The 21739-nt window shown below is 40.6% G+C and overlaps 1 protein-coding gene across 6 annotated transcripts in view; it reads left to right on the top strand.

Annotated features, from left to right (window-relative positions):
• Nucleotides 1-21739, top strand: part of FARS2 (phenylalanyl-tRNA synthetase 2, mitochondrial) — a 361394-nt gene that overhangs the window by 230878 nt on the left and 108777 nt on the right. For 5 of the 6 annotated variants that reach the window (XM_077810682.1, XM_077810684.1, XM_077810683.1 and 2 more), the window contains one exon: nt 12445-12596. In XM_077810682.1, coding sequence (XP_077666808.1) covers nt 12445-12596 — 152 coding nt within the window. Of the gene's footprint in view, nt 1-12444; nt 12597-21739 lie in introns of those variants that run through there. The other variant, XM_077810686.1, reaches the window with a different exon arrangement.

Here is a 21739-nt window from a genome sequence, read left to right as displayed (position 1 = left end):
ACCGAATGTGCCCAGTGATATTTTTCTTCTGAGTTAAAATAAAATGTTGGATGTGATTTGTTTATATGGTTAAGCTATATATTTAAAAGAATGTCTTCCTGTTGCTTAAGTCAGTTTTCTAAGACTTGCATTTTTTATTTATATATAAAGCTCTGATGGGAATTGTTGATAAGTGCAATATTTTATCCCACTGAGCAATATATCTCGGTGTTGTTATTAAGCATAACAAGAAAAAGTAGGTACCAAAACAAGAAAAACAAGAAAATATGACATCTGAGCCTGAGAGGTGCTGAGTGCTTGAGCTTACCATCGTCTTTGGTAGAAGCTGCAGGTGCTCAGCACCTCTTAAACTCAGGCCCATAGTAGCTGCTGATAAATTGGGTTTCTACTGAGTATATCAACCTATTGCCAACTTCCTCCAGGTATGCTAAGTAGTTCTTAGAAACGTCCAGGTCTGAGACTTATATTATATGTATATGATATTTCTTGCTTAACTGTTTGGTTTTTATGCACCTTTTCCCACCCCTAGGTGCCTTCTACCCAATTGCAATGGAACCAGTGCAGTTCTCTTTGTGGGGGACGGCCTGTGGAGACAAGTGCAGAGGGCAATCTCTAGCCATTAGTCAGTACTCCCATGGAGAGGGACACAGTAGATATGGAGCTGCTTCAGAAGCAGCAGCAGGGCAGCTTATGCTCACACTTGGCCAGGTGGGAAAAGGATTCTGTTTCATTGCATAGCAGATTTAGATTAAATCTCAGGAAAAACTTCCTAGCTGTAAGAACAGTAGGACAATGGAACACACTGCCTAGGGAAGTCGTGATAGCTTCTTCATTGGAGGTTTTCCAAAGGAGGCTGGATAGCCATTTGTCTTGGATGGTTAGACACAACAAATACTGCATCCTGGCAGGGGATTAGACTAGATGATCCTTGCGGTCCCTTCTAACCCTATGGCTCTATGATTTATTCTCCCATACCTCTATGCAAATCCCATTTACTTAGTTACCAGAATTTGTCCCCAGAGATTAGCTTCTGAGAAAGAGAGAGTCCATTCCATTTCATACCCCCTTCCTAGTCCCACACTGGGCAAGCCACCTCCCAACTGGGAGAGCCACTTGTGATTGCATATGATCCCACAGCAATTGCTTAAATGGGCAAATAATATTAGAAAAGTATGGATATGCTTGTAGCTGTCTTCTAATGACATTTAGCTGCTTGAAACCAGGAGGAGAGCTAGCATCATATAACCAATTAGCTCTGCAGACTGCTAGTAAGTGCTCCTCAGACTGGAGTTTGGGAACCACTGGCCTAAGAGAAAGGCACATGAACAGAATGCATATGTTCAGGTGGTAGAGTTAATGTTGCCAGAGGAACCCTTGGCAATCAAATGTCTTCTCCATCCCAACATTTTCAAGAGGTTTGTAAGAAACTGAGAAGATGGGGGAGGGAATTTTAAGTCAGCACCTTTTTCTAGGTCTGCCTGTTAGTCTTGTCTGTCCCATGGCATGGGCTGTTTATTTTTGCCTTGCCCAGCACTGAGCACATTACCAGTAACTAACAAATACTAAAAATGTTGTTTGTTTGTTTGTTTGTTTGAATTTGGATGGTGGTTGGCGGGCCATAGGTTAGAAGGGAGATCCTGGTTGTAGTAGGGAATTTTCTCCTGCTCAGTTCCTCCTGGTCCCAAACCATCTCTGCTTCCCTTTTCTTAACACCATCCAGTTTGTTAGTATCCTTCTGTATCTGAGCTGCCTACTGACCTGATGGTAGTATAGCCAGTGCACTCTCACCTATGATGTCTAGAGAGGGACTGTCGCCTCCCTGCTCTGTATCTGTATACCCTCTGCGTATGAAGCATAGAATCAGACATTTTTTACAGCTGTTTCACATTTCAAACTTGTATATAATTTGCTGGCCACTATCCCTCTAAGATTCTTTCTGCATTATTGCTTTCCAGGTTTCTTTCCTATCGAACTATCTGTATTTCAAATTATTTTCCCCCAGACATATTTTCAAATTGAATCTTATTTTCTTTTTGTTTTTTTCTGGCCATATTTCTAATCTCTCTGGAACCCCTCTGTCCTCAGTGGTATTCAAACACCTTCTAGTTCAGTGTCATCTGTGAATGGTGCCCCTATGTTCAGATCAAGATGTTCATTTACACTGGTCCCAACAACTGATTGCATTTCTTTAAAAAGTATAAGGTTAAAATATCTGTAACTGAAACATTGTTTGGTGCTCCAAAAGAGTAATTTTACTTTCACTAATGTCATCTCACTAGTAATGTAATTGTGACATTTTGCATGTTGGCTACTGCTCTTGGGAAGTTTTCCAAAAGAGCACTCTGTGTGTATATTGCACCAGTGCATGTGAGTATTTCTGTGCTGTATACAGTATAACGTTGATGCTTTAGTTAAGGTTAAACTGGCCCCTTCATTTATGTATACTCCTCTATTCCCTTCCCCCTTCAATTGTGTATAACTTACTAGAGTATAAAAATGACTTTGTAGTAGAAATAGAAGTGATTTTTTGTATGTGGAAGGTTGCATAAAGTCCATCCAGCTTTTTGAATTATCGGACCCTAGAGATCTGTTTAAAAAACTAGATGCTTTTTTCATTCAGAGAAGTAAAACAGTAACAAGTTTGAATAAATTAAACATTTAAAATAACAAAATTGTTGTTTAAAATAGTGTAATGAATATGAGCACTGTGTTTATTTCCACTAGCTTTAGAAAGGCACAGTAGCCTGCAATATTATGGACTTTCTCAACACATATTTAAGCTCATTCTCAGAGCTATAAGTAACAGGAGAGCGTGATTAGACAATTGCCCAGGATCTCATTGCAGAAAGTCTTGTGAAGAGTTTGGGCTCATCCCACTGACTTCTGTGGGACTGCACTTTTGTTTGTGCATTCTGCCCTCTCCTCTTCAGTGTTTACCAGCCCCACTGACCACACATCTGAGTTCTGCTAGAGCACCATTCTTCTTGTCGGTCCTTGCTGCGGTTCAGGCAGGCGGGAGCTGCTGAGATATACTCATCTATAACGCTTTGAACTTCCCTTCAGTTGTTCCACATGTTAATCCTTCAATGTCATATTGAACACCGCTTGCCCTTTCCACCTCCTCTCAGCTAGGCGGCTGCTTCTGTAATGAACCATAGCTGCATCAGTGTTTGGGAAGGGTGCTGTTTACTGCTGTTAGGTTTTGGTTTCATTGTGACAAAAGAACACCCATGAATTTGTTTCAGGCTGTTCGTGATTATTTCTGCAGCAATGGAGTAGGTGGCTGAATGGGATGGGAAGAAGTTAGCTGGAGACCCAGGAGCCTAAACAGAACGCATACTTTTAAATGTTTTCCTATGTTGTACCTGCAGGGAGCCTGACATACGATATCATCATGTTATCAACTCTTGATAGCTTTTCCTGCTAAGACTTACCTCACGTGGGGAGGAGGCAGTGTTGTGGCTAAGGTGCTGAGCGCTGATTCATAGCCACAAAATATTTCCTTATATTTTCTTGGAGAGGAAAAAAATGAAAAAGAAAAGTGTTTGCCAAGATCAGAAGCAGCAGCTATTTGTAATCCAACGTTGTTTTAATTGTGTGGACTTCTGCTGACAAACAAATCAGCCCTTGCTGCCAAATGTGCAATTGTTCTTCAGGGTATTGATCTCAGGAGAGGAATCTGAGTTTCCCTTCTCTGTATCACCCAAGTGAGGGGGATATTAACTGTTATAAATGGAATGGAAACCTGGATATTGTTTGATGGATGCAACGTGTTGGTGAATATTGGCATTCAAATCAGTAACAGAATTAACAGACAAATGCTTGTTGTGGTAGGATCTGGCTTTAATTTGGGTTCTCATCTGAAAGAGAAGGGCAGTGCCAGCATTTTTTGTGTGTTATTAAATGCAGCTTAGGAATCAAAAGTTCTGATCAGCCACCAAGTACTAGAACTATGGCTGGGGTCCCTGGCATTTGTCATGAACAGAGCTGGGTTGAAAATGGGGGAGGCTCCATGGAAATTTTCAACTTTTCAGCAAAAAAAAAACAACTGAACATCCAAAAATTTTGACTTGATAATATGGCTGCCAAGCCTCCTAGAAGTTGAGGTCCATGTGCCCCATGCCCCCATTCTCCTCTGTGGGCTGGGCTCCCTGGCCCAGACTACATTTACCATGCTTGTTCTTGGCCAAAAAATGAAGTAAACTGGAGAAAATTGGTGAAATTTCTTTTGGCTATGGTGGAGTTGTCAGAGCACAGTAAAAAAGGGGTTTGTCACACTTAATTGTTTTTCAAACACCATTTTGGCATTCACGTACCTCATATAGCAGACCTTCAAATATATGGTAGGTTGTGCCTGGGCCTTGCTATAAGGAAAGCCATTCCTGCTTTTGCAAGGGCCATGCATAATCACAGTGCCTAAGCTCCAGGGAGCATAAATCACCCCCAAAAGGATGGGGAGGCCAGGCCCAAAGTCCTGTCTTCCCCTCCCAGCCTCCTCTACACTGGCTTGCAAAGCTGCACAGGTGTGCTGATGGTACCAAAGATGGTACATCATGTCTACTCCCCCTCCATGCTGGGTTCCTCAGCATGAGATCCTGCCTCTAGAAGCACAGTCTCTCCCAGAGCTCCTTCTGGGAGAGTAAAGCAGTGTGCTACTCCCAAATCCAGCCTGTTGGTTAAATTCCACAGTCTAGCCCACAGTATTCTCAAGCATTGATTTGAATGGGTAATGGTGTGGTCAGCGAAATAACTCGGGTTGTAGGCTGGAAAAGGGCCTGATCCTGCAAGGTGCTAAGTGTTACTGGGAATTGAAGTCATTTTGCAGGACCAGGGCCATTCTGTATATATTTGTCTGTGACATCAAATTTGTTTTGCTTGTTTGTACTTTTACCTCTTTACTGGAATATAAAAAAGAAAGCGAAATTTGATGAGGGGAGGACCCTCCCTTAATGGAACATTATGGATAGGAATTTACACCCATGACAGCCGAGAAATGCAAAGTTATGCTTTCTGCAGCAACTGTAAATTGGCTACGTTGGGCATAAATATGAAAGCATAAATTTAACAGCATATACACTAATACAAAATACTACCGTATGTGCAAATGGATCAAGCTACAGTTGCAAATTTGAATTTCATGTCTGTTGTATGTTTAAATTTCCAACCATAACAGTGGATTGGTGTAGCTTCAGCACTGAATGTATTGAGAAAGGGTTATCTGTTACAGGCGTGAGACTATTATGTCACATTAAAACCCTGTGCAGTTTATGTACATTTATCCAAAATATAGGCAATGCAGGACTATTAAAGCTGTGGCAGCAATAATGCTGAGAGTCTTCATGTATTTATTTTCTGGCTAGAACAGTGATGACAGTAAAACACAGTTGGCTTTTTTAATAGTTTGACTGTTGTGGAATTGCTAACACATTTTTTAAAATCGTATTTGTGTCACAGCTGTCGAAATACAAGTTAAGCTTTTTTCCTACTTTTTCAATTTACGGTTCATTGTGTAGTGTCATTTTGTCTCCGCAGTAGCTGAGAGAGAGAATTTTAGTGAAACACCGTATCAGAAAGTTCCTCTCCTGTTTCCTTCAGCATGCTATAGTTTGATCATTGTATTTGGAAAAACATATAACACTAATGCAAAATATTTGTAAAAATCACTGGGCAAAAACAGTGCAGTGCGACCAGCTTTTTAGAGCTTTGGGCTAGGATAAAATATTGGTCATTTGGTACTACTGATGTGTTGTTTTCACTCCTAGCACTAACCCTTTCCCATTCTCAGGCAGCATTCTCCCCAAGGGCAGGAAGGACCCATATGCAGGTCTTTCTCTTTTGTAAGTAAAGTAGTATCTTGTGAGGCTTCTCTTTTATATGGCTGGGGGGGAATCTTGGTTCAGTTTAGTTGGCAGTCCCGACTCTGTTCGAATGAGCAGAGAGTACCCTTGTGATCAGCACGTGATTCCTGTAGCCTGAATCCATCACCAGGTTTCTCCTGCAGATCTGGTAATGTTAGAGGCTCTAAGCACATGCATTTGGTACTTAAGTCGCCAAGGTGGTTAGGAATATCAGATAGACCTAATACGTAGAGGTAGATATACTCTACAGGTTGGCAGAGCAGGATGCGCAGTTCCCCATTTCATATGACAGTAAGTACCATGCACCATGGCTGCAGTGTTAAGATGCATTTTGTTTATTTTTTATTAGAGGGAAGCCAGAAACTGATTTATGGCTTATTGTTGTTCTTGATCTCTAACCGTAAACATGTATCATTGGGCAAAGATCCTCAAAAGAGTCTATTTTATTTAATAATTCAATGCTCACCCTTAAATACTTTCCAATTTTGCCTGGTTAATTACATAAAGTTATCTCAGGTATTTGCAGTATTCCCGTACTCCCTTGTACTTAGTGGAAATACCTTGTGGATACTGTAATCATATATCTAGTTTTATCTAGTTTTCATGAGAGTACTGAAAAGTGCGTAAGGTACATGTGCTGTAATAGTTGAAAATGGAGGTGTGGAGAGAGAATCTAAAATGGCACAATTATAAAGCTCATTATATATAAAACTGTGGACTGGGGAAAAGGAACTAGCATAGAGTTTGCAGCAGACATGTCAAACCTGCAAAACAAAATGCAGAAATTGGGGTTGTTTTTGGCTTAATTGGCTTGTGAGTTGCTTGCTGGCTAGTTTTTACTTGTAGCTTGATGCTTGTTTGGCTTGTTGCTTGTTGTAGCTTGTTGCTTCTTTTTTTTTTTTTTATCATCTCCCAGCAAGCAGGGACAAGGGGGTGAGAGAGTTAGGGATGCACAGTGGGCCCACCACAGTCCCAGACTGCACACGGGGGGATCTAGTCACATAGGGTGTTGGGGTTCTTAGGGATTAGCTTGTTTTGGCCTTGTTTTGAAATGAGATTAGCTTGGTTTTGGCTTATTGTGAAAGTCGGGGTGCTTATTTACCGCGTGAAAGTTGGCAACTGTGGTTTGCCAACAGTGTTGCCAACAGCATCGCCAGAACTGTATAGTAACCCTGATTAATGTCTGACCGTGTTCTGCAAATGGTTCTACAGTTTCTCAAGCCTCTCGAGTTACTCTCAAATCTTAAGAACAAAAAAAGTTCATATGTGGGGTATGTGGCAGGGCCTAGTACTTATCTGTACCCTGGGACTGTCAGGAAGGAACTGCGTCAAGAAACCCTGGATTTAAAACTGGGAGGCAAGGATTAGCAAGCAGGGCTTAGTTTAGAAGCTACTGGAGTCCATTACCTTCTGAGGAAACCTGCCTACACTATATAAAGGGAGGAGGAAACGGCAATCAAGGGGTGTCTGCTGGTAGAGGCTGGAGAGCCAAACAGCAGTGTCGAGGGGTTTGCCAATAAAACCAGTCAGACAACAGTCAATATCAATTAAACCTTGAGGAAAGGGAGTTTGAGGCTATTGTTTGCCTTGAACCTGAAAACAGAAGGAACGTTTGGTTTAGGAAGAGCCCTGAAGAGAACTTTCTTTGGTTGGTTTTTATTAGCTGAAGGAACACTTGCCCCCACAAGCTGTGCAGCATACTACAATTCTTTTTGAATTAGAAAAAATCATATTTTTCTTGTAAGTTATTTTATGAACATTGCAGTACTCAGTTATAAATGTTACAGAGGGGCAAATTAGACTGGATACAACAAGAACCTCCTCACCTCTAACCCTTTGCTCATTTTTTGAAGCGTGGAAAAGTTTGGTAAAGGACTTCCCACATTCCTCTCTCCAGGGTGACTGAGTAGGTTCCAGCATTTCCCACTTGTGACCTTTTTCCTAGGCTCCTATGCTTGTTTTGTTGCCATTTTGCAAGAGGAAGAATGGCTCCCCTCTAGCATTTTCAAGAGGCATGAGGCTCATTTGCATTCCTCACCTGAGTCTTGCAGGACTGGGCGGGAGGGTAAAAGGGAAAACAGGTTAGATGGCCTCCTCTCATGTATTTGGGGAGTAAAGGAAACCACCCGTTTGCCAGCCAGTTCAGGGTTTTCTTTGCTCAGTCTCACACAAAAAATCCACAGTCTCATAAAATAACAGGGATTTGAGATTCTGTGGAACCTCAGTTAATGAACCTGCACATCTGGAAGCAACAGGGCCCATTGATGCTATTGGGAATTGCTGGGCACTCAGCATTTTTGAAATTCAGGTCACTTACTTAGGTGTCTAAATATGGATTTAAGAGCCTAATTTTAGGCTTCCAGTTCAAAAATCTAGGACTGTCCCTTTCATATGTCCACCATTTGTGGGTGGGGATAGTGGCCTACCATCTAGTTTTACAACTATTTAACCAATTGCACTTTTGAACCAGGTAGTCCACTTTGGGAACCAAATTGGGCACTGACTTCATACCTCTGCAGTGCCATTGACTGCAGTCAGTGGCAAAGAGTGACAAGAATATAAGACTATTGCCCTTTATCTTTGAACATACAGGAGTTTTGTATATTATAAGTCTGAGTAAAAGAATACCTTTTACCAAAATATTAAGGAGCTTTGCGGTATCTATTAACTATTTGATAGTGTTTAAACTATATTTGTCTATTTGGAGATGAAAGGCTAATATTCTTTCCATCTCTGTTTAAAAAAATAATAATACATTTGTTAGTCTAAGGCAGTAATTTCAAGGGTTAATTCTCCAGGGATACATTTAGTTTTCCTGAAGACTTGGTAATGCAGAAAAAGGATCAGATCCTGTAAATGCTTATGTCCATGAGTAGCATTATTATGTACGTAGTGTCATTGAGTTCAGCGGCATTACTCACATAAGTAAGGTTACTCTCAAGTGTTTTTGAAGGATCTGACCTTGTAGGTCTGAGTTTAGCTGGGAATATTAGTGCTGTCTCCATATTAATGGTCCAGTCCTGCTTCCACTGAAATCAACAGCAAAAGACTTCAGCATGACCTACGGATGCTCAGCACCTTTCAGATTCAGGGCATTAAGAAACGGCAATGATATGTATTTTTTGCAGTATTGCTGTTTAGCATCATACTTCTAAGTGTGAAATACATAGCTACCATCTAGATTAGATGCAGATTGTGTTCGTGTTTATTTCAGGCAAGTCTCCTGCTTTTCTTAAAATGAAGGACCTGATACAGAGTTGTGACTTCAATGGGTTTTGGATTAGTCCCTAAATACCTTGAAATTAGTCAATAAGTTGCTACGGTTCTTTGGTAGTGGAGAATGTAATGTAACTTGTGGGGTGAGGGTGAAATATATTAAAACAGAGTCTTATCACGCTGGTATTATTAACAACATAATGTATGTTAACTTTGTATTAACACAGTAAGTCTAGGGTGTCTCCAACATCCACAGCTCTGGCTGTGGTGTAAGAGGAGGTGTATTCCTTTTATTCATTTAGAGTTGGTATTGTCTCAAGAGCTCCTGTATGATGGCTTTATTGTGTGGAGTTTTGAAATTGGTATACAGGGGAGATGAATTTCTTTGACAAGTTTATTCATGTAACAAGTTGGATAATCATTTGTGATTCACAGTTTGATTAACGGGGGTTATTAATTTAAAACTTGCACTATATCCTTATCAGATATTCATTGAAAGGTTTACACTGTACGTAACAGGATTCGTATAAATCTGGGCACTGTAAATTTGTCTTACTAACAGGTTTATTGCTCTATCAGGTATTCACTTAGGATTTCACTTTTCTATCATAAAACATTCCCAATCATAGAATACATTTTTAATTGAAATAATGTACTGTATAGACCAATGCTTACATACAAACTGTTGTATTTTTATATAAACAAAATAAGAAAAGCAATTTGTTCTTGTAGTACCCAAGGATCCTATATACATGTACTTAATTAAGATGTAACGTTTTAGTGGGAAGGCAGGAAATAAAATGCTTGCCTCCCATCAGCTTGTGATGGTAGCCTCCATTGCCCACCTGTTACATTTTCAAACAAGCAGCTTTTGGCTTTCTCCCATGTTGCTCCAGATGCTTTAGAAGCGCTCCACGCAAACAGCAGTGAAGCTACCTCATTATCAACCTTTGAATTCATCCTCAAAAATCTCCTTTGTTGTGATTGCTGCATAAAACTCGGCAACAGTTAGTCTGCTGGTATACAGAGACCACTACCTACCTGACCAATGCTGACCAATTTTGTCTCGCTGTGTACTTGTAGTCCTCTATCTGTATCCATTTGTTGTCTCTTGTCCTATAATTGATTGTAAGTCCCTTGGGCAGGGACTGTCTTTTTGCTCTGTGTTCGTACATCGCCTAACGCAATGGGATCCTGTCTGTGACTAGGGCTCCTAAGTGCTATGGTAATACAAATAATTAGAAAGTTAAGCAGGAATGGGAGAGGAGAACTACTGCTGTCTGGTTTTTGTTCAAAATAAGGATTGATTTAAAGAAATCTCATTAAGGGCCAGATCCAAAGCCTATTGACTTCAGTGCGCTTTGGCTCGGGCCTTAAAAGTCCAGTGCATGTAAACATTGGCCTCATTTTCTTCCTCTCTCTGTGATCTTGAAAATATCAGGGCATGCTGTCCTGACCACTTAGATCATGAGACAGGGTCTTCCAGTCTACAGCAAAGGTGACACATTTACATATTGTAATGATTATGAAAATATGAATATCTTAACAATAGTCTGTATTTTTTTAATCTCAAGGGTTTTTATTGTAACTAAAACCAATAGAGGAAATTAACTGATACTCCCATTTTTTGAGTCTAAACATGTTCTTTGCTTTGGCTACAAATAAGAATGCACCAAGAACTGTAAATCAGACTGTTTTAGCATTAAATTGAACATTACAGAAGATAAACATAAACATTACAGAAGATAAATGAGATAAACATGGTAAAATAAACTACATGGAAATGTTATGCATGAATGTGATAAGCATCTTTAGAATATGTGAAAATAAATCTTTAAACTGTTTCTACCTTGAAAATTACTGTGATGAAATGGCCTCCTCTTATTGAACAGATCTGCTCCCTCTATGTGTTTAAGTTCTTACTACTCTTAAGTAGGTAGACCTGTTCTTACATAGTTAGACCTAGATCTGTTAGACCTGCAGAACCAACACATCTAGGAAAGAGGCAGATGAATTCTGTTTCTGCTCACAGGTAATTAGCAGAATTAATGTTTATTCTAACTGCAGAGCCATATTTTATTTTTGATAGGGAAGGGTTGCACAGTGTACCTGCATTGTTTGCCTTACAGAGCCTTGGTTGCTAGTGGTGATGTGCAAGAGGAATTAAGGTTGAATGAGTTTGCAGAAATGGCAGCTAGAATAACTGTCTTTTTACTTGTGAACTGAGCAAAGGAGGCACTGAGACAATGAACACTGGAACCCCACAATGCCGTTTTGAGAGATTAGTTTTTCAGCTTAGAACTGCACTTTAGCTACTTGACAGTTCAGTTTGTGCTTTAAAAAACAGTGCACAAACTTTGCAAAATTTGAAGGAATTAACTCTGTGAAAGCTTAGTTTACATGTTATTATGAGCATAAAATAGGATTTTAAGTATCTCTATCCAAATGAAACATTTATATAGATGTGTTGTCAAGGTTCCTTTCCCACTCTGAACTCTAGGGTACAGATGTGGGGACCCGCATGAATAACCCCCTAAGTTTATTCTTACCAGCTTAGGTTAAAAACTTCCCCAAGGTACAAACTTTGCCTTGTCCTTGAACAGTATGCTGCCACCACCAAGCGTTTTAAACGAAGAACAGGGAAAGAGCCCACTTGGAGACATCTTCCCCTCCCCCACCCCCCCAAAAATATCCCCCCAAGCCCTACACACCCACTTTCCTGGGAGGCTTGAGAATAATATCCTAACCAATTGGTTACAAAATCATCAAAGACCCAAACTCCTGGATCTTGGAACAATGGAAAAATCAGTCAGGTTCTTAAAAGAAGGCTTTTATTTAAAAAAAAAAAAAAAAGAGGTAGAAATCATCTCTGTAAAATCAGGATGGGAAATACTTTACAGGGTATTCAGATTCAAAACACAGAGGATCCCCCTCTGGGCAAAACCTTAAAGTTACAGAAAACAGGAATAAACCTCCCTCTTAACACAGGGAAAATTCACATAAAACAAAAGATAAACTAATCCGCTTTGCCTGGTTTACCAATACTGGTTGCAATATTGGAGACTTGGATTAGGATGGATTGGAGAAGATGGATTTCTGTCTGGCCTCTCTCAGTCCCAAGAGAGAACAACCCCGTAAACAAAGAGCACAAAACAAAAGGCTTCCTTCCCCCAAGATTTGAAAGTATCTTGTCCCCTTATTGGTCCTTTGGGTCAGGTGCCAGCCAGGTTAGCTGAGCTTCTTAACCCTTCACAGGTAACAGGATGTTGCCTCTGGCCAGGAGGGATTTTATAGCACTGTATACAGAAAGGTGGTTACCCTTCTCTTTATATTTATGACATGTGTATACATATTTTTTTTTATTTTTTAGCCTCTCAGCAAATATCCTCCTTTGATAAATGACATCTCTTTTTGGCTGCCCTCTGAGAAATACTCTGAAAATGACTTCTATGATTTAGTCCGAACCATTGGAGGAGACTTGGTGGAAAAGGTTGTCCTCATTGACGAATTCACGCATCCCAAGTAAGTAAAGCTCTTGAAATATTTCTTCCCCGTTGTCAGATGATGATATGTGTTATCTAGAAAAATGTATAAAAACATGTTTGGTTATTACAATGGCTGTACATTTACATTTTCATAGCTCCAAAATGTTTTCTACAGCAGTTTTCAAAAATGGGTTTTATTTTATAAAAACTTTATTTTCCTTTTAAAGTTTTGCATGAATGTTGAATATATGCTAGGGAGGCATAGTGCTGGCTGAAAACCAACTTCCCACATAGATCTGCCAGTGTACCTCACCCACAACATCCCCATTCTAGTCCTAGACCTGAGCCATGGCTGTTATTTGTTTGTTTATTCCCTCCTTTCTTTCCTGTGGTCTGATCCACACATGTATGACGTGCATGACAAGAATAGTATTGGGTCATATAAGAATATTGTTTATATTTAGTGTGTGGGAGGTGGGAGATTAGATTTTGCTCTGTTTTCTATTAGCCAGCCATGTAACTGGAACTATTCACACTTCCAGGCATCAGAATTCCTTCCTGTTAGAACAGGAGCACAAAATGATCATACAGGAAAAAAAGAGTGGTCCATCTCATATAGTTGGTTATCTCTAACAGTGACAAATGCCAGATGTTGCAGATAAAACTATTTTTGAAATCATCCTCCATACAGTTTAAACTACCTTATGCCCTTTCAAAGAGGGTAAGAGGTAAAATTCTATTGGCTGAAACCGTTTTAAAAATTGGGTTTTAAAAATAATTTCTTTTCAGTCATTTTTTGTTCTTGTAGGTTGATGGGGCTGTGAATCTAATTGTCCAATATTATCTCAGGGGTGAAGGGAAATTTCTGACCTAAACCTAGCTGATCATCAGTTTATGCCCTGCATCCTGCAGGCTTTTCCTACCATAGTCAGACATTTGACACCATTGTTCTCTTGAATTTGTTGTACACTGTATGCTGGATTTATCAATTATTTTTCTGGCCTGGTAGCTATCGTGGTTCAACAAGTGAATAAGTTTTGGTTGGTTGTTGGCATTTTCCTTAAAGTGGGCTTGGCATTGTATGAAACAGAATTTCATTTATGCAAAGAAATGGATGTGCCACTTGAATTTATGGAGTCATCTAAAATCTTTGCATTTCTAGTCCCTAAGCATTCCTAACGTTTAAGTGATGGCTCTTGCTGCGAACAGGATTTTCAGTTAATACCTCTAGACTGAAAAGTCAAATGTCCAGGAGAACAATATAGGCTATGATCAGATAATGAGTGCACCTGAGCATAAAGACAAATAGGATTATTAGCTATGGAGAATGTGAAGAAAAAGTTTGTTGCAGCCATGCACAGCTTTCTCTTTTTATTGCTACTGGGGCAGCACTGTATTGTCAGTTAGCACAAGACAATGCGTAGACCTGAAAACTAGGCACATTGATGTTGCTGAAAGTACATTTTAATTGCCAGTCTTCATATCAGTGTTGATACAATAAAAGAAGCATCAGAAAGTTATGTAAAAATGGGAAAGACCCATCTAGAACTAGTCTAATTTCCTATATGCTAATTCTGTGCTTTTACTCTAGATAAAATATCTGTTCCATTGACAGGTTTTGTGTTGGTTGCTATCTTCTCAGGATACTTTGTTTAAAAATGTGGTATTACCTCTGTTGCTAACCATTCTCTTTGGGCAAAATTCTGAACTCCCATAATGCAGCGGGGGGGTGAGCCAAGGTCTCTATAGAGGCTGGGGGATGGAAGAGTCCTCTGTCTCCAGAATGGCAGCCATGTTGCTCTATGGCTAGTAGTGCAGCCTTGAGGCTAAAGTAGTCCCCTCACCCAGCATGTTCCCTCACTTCAGGCATCACGGCCTAGTTGTGGCCCAGCCATCCTCGTTCCAGTAACTCCCAGCCAATTGCCCTCTAGAACCCTTGCATGCTAAGGTGTAGGAGCTTTGATGGTGATGATCCCTGTAGCATGTAAAGGCTACAGGCTCCTGCATAGGGTCGTCCCCCCCCGGCCCCCTCCCCTCCCATTGGTGCTGCTCCCACTTTGTCCTGTTTAATTGGCTCAGAGCCTTCCACAGTTGTGGGATGGGGAGTAGGATTTTAAGCCCCTTTTCTGCTTGTAAATTATCTGCAGCACATTTAGATTTTTATGAATGTATTTGCAGTTCAAAATTACTTGATTAATGGCTTATGTGAACGTATTTGTCTATTCAATAGACAGCTTGCAAAACTATTTATTGTGAATATTGTTTTGAGTATTGAGCTATAACTCATCCCCTCAGTCATATATTATTCTTTCTGCTAACTGATGGAATGACTACTTGCATATCCATAAAGAGCTTTCAAGATGGCTGTGCAAATACTTCATTAATACATATTTCTACAAGTATTTCTGGCATTTTCCCTTTACTCCAACATGCTGGTGAACAAAAATGTTTTCATGCACATGTTTTCATAATCAAAAGGGGTTGTGAATACCGAGAATTTTATGGAACGTTACAGAGTGGACAGCAATTGGTAAACATTTCTAGATGTTGTGCAATAACAATGGTGCTATCCACATCCAAATTCAGTACTTGTTGTATGGGATAATCTATCCAATATTTCTGAAATTCCATCAATAGTTAAATCAGAAAGTGGTCCTCCTTTTCTGGTCAAGACTTTGCTAATTTCACAAAAGAAATGGGTTTTCCTTCAAGAAAAAACGATTGTCCAAAAATCAGGCAAATAGAGGAAAGATTTATGCCTCTCCTAAGTAAGCAAGATTGCTGCCATCCAAAAAATTCCAGTAAAAAGAGTATATGAAATTGTTGAGACATTAATATCAGTAATGCATTCATGCATAGATGAAATTCCAGTGAAGATAATGAGAATGCAATGCCCAAACTTCCAACAGAGACCACAAAGTGAAATAAAGTTGACTCTCTCTCTCTCTGTGTGTGTATGTGTGTGTGTGTGTATATATATATATATATATAATAGAAAATAAGCTGTACTGTCTCATTTTAAAACCAGAAGACATACCTGGGTGAAACAGTCAGTTTAGAACAAAAAAACCTCTCAATTTCATCTTGTACCGTTATGGGTAACAATAAGGGAAGGTTGGGAGAACAATATGTAGGAATTCATCCTGTTTAAAAGAGATGTCTAATTTCAAAGTCAAGTAAAACAGAAGAGGCTGAATGCTGATCTTCAGAAAATGAGTTGAAGGCTGTACCAGCAATGTGTTTTCTCAGACTTAAAGTTTTAAACTGTTGTTGCTAAATACCTTGGCTCCAATACAGTGTGGCAGCTTGGAAAGTGCACCGTGGCCCTACAGCCATCATAGCCACCTCTGGAGGATTCCATCTGAACAGCGAAGTACTCCAGTGACATACAGCCACTGTAGCAGCTTCTAGTACAAGTGATATGGCTGGGGAAAGGTTGTGGGCACAGGGGCAGAAGAATCTATACCATTAGAACACATTTCCCTTCAGAACCTAGAATTGAACCCAGAAGTCCAGAGTCTCTGTATTTTGGTTAAAGCTACCTTTGCGTGCACTTTCCTGCCTGAGCAACACATTTCAGCCCCACCCCTTTGTATACTCCATAATGGTGCAGGACACCTTGGAATCATGTGTTCTGAAAAGTTTGTTCAATATCTTGTGGATACATTTATCCAGTTCAGGATCTGGGCCCCAATTTTAAGTTTGACACAAAAATGCTCTCTGTGAGGTTAGTAAGAAGATACAGTGTCTAACAGGGTGACTTTCCCTTTAAGGGCTAGAGGCTGCAGAGCCAGCTTTCCCTAGTTACTAAGTGGGCACACCTGAGCAGGGATCAGGTGATTCCTCTACAAGAATCTCAAAGAAGCTTCAGAGAGGGAAGTGTCAGGATCCTAGCAAGGGCAGTTGGGATCAAGGTCAGAGAAGGGTCAAACCTGAGGCTTAGAGTAGCGGAGGAGTTCTCAGTCAAGTTCCAGGCCGGGGTCAATACCGAGGATCAGAGTCCAATTCAGGTTTCAGGGTGTGGGTCAAGAGGTGAGGTCCAAATCAAGCCAAGGGAGAAGCCAAGAGTTCAAGAGCAGGGAGCAGGAATAGTCAGGGCAGCTACAGGAGATTTGCGCTGTTGCCTGGACAGTTTCTGGAATGCCCTTTGGGTTTATATAGGGCAGGGAGCCAATCAGGAGCCATGAATCTGGAGGCGGGACATGCCACAGTCTGTGCCCACAGTGTGTTGTGGATAGTGGAGCATGAGCTAGTTATAGTTGCTGCTGGGTGGTAGTATGGAGATATCTGCTGCAGGCCCAGGGTTTGAGACTCACTGGGCCTTACAAGGATGACGCTCAGGAAACTGCGAAGTGTGAGAGAAGCTCCTGTGGGGAGGACCTTGGCACCATGGGAGTTTGGGGCTTGCAAAGAGTAAAAGAATGGAGACCCAGCTCTGGGAAGGAAGCCTGAGGACTCCCTACCTAAAGAGAGGTTTCAGAGTAACAGCCGTGTTAGTCTGTATTCGCAAAAAGAAAAGGAGTACTTGTGGCACCTTAGAGACTAACCAGTTTATTTGAGCATGAGCTTTCGTGATGAAGTGAGCTGTAGCTCACGAAAGCTCATGCTCAAATAAACTGGTTAGTCTCTAAGGTGCCACAAGTACTCCTTTTCTTTTTACCTAAAGAGAGAGCATGAGTGAACTGGGGTTGGTGCCTAGAATGCCGACATGTGTGACAACTAAATACATTGTATCCCAGAAGGGGAGTGGTTTTAATTACCTTTTGACTGTGATCTGGAGTTTTTGTGGAATGCAAGTAGGGAAATCAAGGCAAGGCTCTGCAGAAAGACCTATTCACATCCCTGTTATGTGGAGACAAGGTGGGGAGGTAATATCTTTTATTGGACCAACTTCTGTTGGTGAGAGACAAGCTTTTGAGCTTACACAGAGCTCTTCAGGTCCTGTTACGTGGAGGCAGGCGAAAGAAATATATAAAACTGGACACTAGAAATGAACTGTGTTCTCAGTGGTATTTAACAAAGTAAATTTTTAATCAGAACAATTAAATATACCCTGAAAAGGCAGTATGGGAGAGAATAAGCAGGAAAATTTCTTTTCACATGCCGTGTTAAAAAGATAGCAAGGGAGTAGTGAAGGAAGGTTGTTCCTGTCTTTGAATGAATTTCTTGTATACTTTCTGGAGACAGTTGTACATTTGTAAATGTGTAAATACTAAAATAGGAAAACTATTATCTATTGTAGTTTAGCAGGTATACACTGCCACCGTTTCAAAATGTCCTGGATATAGAATAATCAGATGACCAATATGTTGTCTGATCCTTTCTCTACCCCCTCTTTGCCCACCATATTAATTGATAAAGGGCAGATTTGTAGTGGGGTAGGGAGAAGTCAGCAGATCCCATCTTCTACCACCGTCTATCAAATCGCTCCCATATCTCCTGATTAGATTGTATAAAAGCCAATGTATGTTACATCCCCTTATTTTCTCTTTTCTTGGCATATACTCTGCTTCCTCCCCCCACTCGCCGCCAAAAAAAAAAGAATTCAGATTAAGCAATGCATACACAAATACTTTTAGAGCTTAGTTCTTTATCAGGGATATTTTTCTGTCACGTTTTCATTTTGCTTCTGCAAGAGGTGAATTGCGGTGGAATAACACTGAAACTCTGTTTGCTGCTAGTATTACACAAATTAAAACACAATTAGTTCAGTCCCTGAACTCCTTGTTTTTCATCCTGAGTACATTACAGTTTGCTGAGGGATTCTCTGAGATTACCTTTCACTGCTGACCTGGCGGCGTCCCAGTTGTAGTTTCTCTGCAAAGATCACCAGAAGAGCAGAGACTGCTTGACAAGAGCTATCAGAGGATAGAGGCCTCCTTTTGATGAACTGTGTGCTTTAGTGCTCTGGAGCTTTTCATTTCTTTGATCAAATAAATGGAAGACTAATATTTCTGCATTAAATTAATAATTTATATCAGGGTCTTTTGAAGACTACTGGCTGCTTCTGGCCCTTTTTATCAACCCCAGTAATCGAGCAAGCCTCCGAGCAAGATTACACAGTGATTTGTAAAAGCCGGCGAAGGCCCCATTTCTCCTCTCCCCTTCCTCCCACACAAAATAGCACAACTTACTCTCTTCAATGAATGAGAAGCTCTCCATGTTTCGCTTTTGTCTCATAGCCCTCAAAATGACAAAAAATAAAATAAAATGCTCGTAATGAAGATTCCTGGAGCACTCATCCATCGGTGTTCCACTCTTGGCATGCATACACCACAGATCAGTGTCTTTTGGCTAGCAGGTTGTGTTTGTGTCCCGGGCATCCTTACGCACCTGTGACTGAGGATGTAAAGGGCAGAGCAGGCCCAACTGCCACTCAGTTCCTTCTCACCACCCATGCCTGCAAGACCGAACTCCTCAGTGTCCGCATCTTCACGCATATGTTTTCATTAGCTGTGAATAGTTGTGTGTGTATTAGCACTAGTTAGGTAGTTTCTCATTGGCAGATAAATTGACAGCCTTTTGGAAGTTGTACTTTTTGTATTTTTTCCTCTCTAATAAGAGAGGTTGAAGTCTCCAGGCTTTAAGTATTGCTCCTCTTGTGAGGCAGCGATTCCAGTAAAGGATACAAGCACAAAGGTGATTTTTCTGGTTAGAGGAAGTACATAGCCCTTCCAAATGTGCTGTGGGAAAGTCCTTTTCTTAAAGGGACCTTACAAGCTAGGGAGGTGCTCTTGAAAATGTTTTTCCTAGGCCACTCTGTGCAGCCAGCCTCTGATCCAGGCAGGGCAGACCAACCTCAGAGTAAAAGCACCCCAGTGAGTTCCATATCCATTAACTCATGGGTTCCATCTACAAAGATCATGATGGCTCAGGATTCTGATAGGCTGGTTAAAGCCATGTGCTCAGCCACAAAGCAGCATCACTCCCCCCAGAAAAGCATGGGCAGCTCCCATTCTAAGGAGACTCCATGGCCCAATCCGGGTGCCATAGGAACTTTGAAGTACTGGGGCTCCTGCATTGCTTTGAGAACTGAAATCAGATGCCTCTGGTACCGAGACTCCTTTTGAAAATCCCAGTTTTAAACAGCAATAACACACCCTAGGTCAAAATCTGTAACTGTCATAAATTAAAGATCTGTCATAAAAAAGAAATTGTGTCCTGTGAATGCTGTGTGTGTGTGTGTGTGTCTGTATACTGATCTGCACAAGATTATTTTATACTATATTTTATTGCATAGCAATAAAAGCCAGATCAGCATCTGCTTCTGCTGCATGGACCTCATCTCTTGTATCATCCACTCGGTAATCAATGGACTGGATATAAAAGGAACCGAGAAATACTCTTTTCAACTTTGTTTAGAAACAAGTCAAATAAGCCCTTGCGTATTATGGTCAAGCACTGGTTCTCTAGGTTACAGTTTTCCATCTGGCTTATTCCCCTCTCGGGCTGAGGTGTTTTTTTTCCTCCTCTTTTCACCTTTGCTTTCTGTCCTTAAATTCTCATCTTTTTCTTGCCTGCTGCTCCAATTGGTTTTCTGTGGCAACAGAGCCATTGCTTTGGAAAGGTCAGGAATACAGTCAATTTCACTTAGTGCACACATGGAGAACACAACACCACAGTTGGAGGAAAAGCTACACAAGAATGGAAGCTGAAAGGGAATAGTGCAATATCATGAGGCTTGTTGAAAACCAACCCATTCTGAACTTTGATCTGCCCTGCACTCAGTTTTATAGAAATGTATTTTATGGCACTCTAGTTAACTTTGTGTTGGTTCTAGGGATGAGCAAACTCAGGGCTGGTCTCCACTATGGGGAGATAGACACCGCTGCAATCGATTTAATGGGTCTAGTGAAGACCTGCTAAATTGATGGCAGAGCACTCTCTGGTCAACCCTGGTACTCCAGCTTTCCAAGAAGAAAAGTCGACTAGAGAGCATCTCCCGTCGACTCAGAACTGTGAAGACACCGGAGCAAGTCGATCTAAATTACGTCGACTCCAGCTACGTTATTCATGTAGCTGGAGTAGCGTAATTTAGGTCAATTTACCCCCATAGTGAAGACAAGCCCTTGGTTTGCTTAGTTTTTTACATATGGGAATATTGTGGGTTTGAAATTTCAAGTCTGACTCCATCACTATAGGGTATGCATTCTGCTTGCTGTAGAAAAGATTGCAGATTGGGAGGACAGAGCAGAATGGTGGCAGAGAGTAAAATCCATGGGGGGAGAAGCAAAGTGAAAGTGGTTCACAGAGGAGACAAGATGGAAATCTTTAGACTGTGAGGGTGAGAAGAGAAATCTAATTAAGTAACAAATAACTACAACTAGGCAATATATATGTCGTATACAGGTCATCCACTTCGTGCTAGCTTAGAATGTTGGGTTCTATCTCAAATTTATAGAACAGATATTTCTTTAAAAAAAAAAAAGTTGAATTGTCCTTGTGTGGAAGGGGAAGCATGGATTTAAATTATAGGGAAAATATGCATGAACTTCAAATAGATTTGAGAATCCCAAAATATGTGAAGTTAGTAAAACCTCAAACTAGCGAGGTTAATCCATTTACTACTATCAGTCCAGCTTTAAAACTCAGCCATAAAACATTCTCCCTGGGTTGAAACTAGATTTACTTCAAAGCGATCCCCAGCAATTGGGCTAGCAGTCAAAAGACCAGAAAAGCTGAAATATGCAATATCAATTATCCACCACTTTAAAACCGTTTAAAAACATATTTACATGATAGATCGTAATAGCTATTGTAATAATCTACTGGACTAATATTCATTTTCACAGTTGGTACATATAACTACAGTTCATATTTAGATGATAGACTGTAGTGGCCCAGAAGGACAGACTGAGGTCCACTGGGGACATTATCCAATAAAAAAGAAAGCCTATGATAGTGTAGAAAAAATATAGAAATAGAAATTGTCATACCAGAGTATACCAAGACACCATCTGGTCCAGTATCCTGTCTATAGAATTGTCCAGTACCAGTTGCTTCAGAGGTGCACATAAAATCATCATCCTGGCCCAAATTCTGCAGGTCTATAATTCATGGTACAGTTTCATTCGGACTCCATACTGGTGTCACCTGGTGTTGTGAAGCTTGAGAACTGACAGACCTTATCGTTTTAGTGCGACTGTAGATACTACTCTTATTTTTAAAATCTTACTAAGC

Source organism: Eretmochelys imbricata, chromosome 2 (assembly GCF_965152235.1).
Source record: "Eretmochelys imbricata isolate rEreImb1 chromosome 2, rEreImb1.hap1, whole genome shotgun sequence".
Lineage (NCBI taxonomy): Eukaryota > Metazoa > Chordata > Testudines > Cheloniidae > Eretmochelys > Eretmochelys imbricata.
This window is presented reverse-complemented; position numbering and strand designations above follow the sequence as displayed.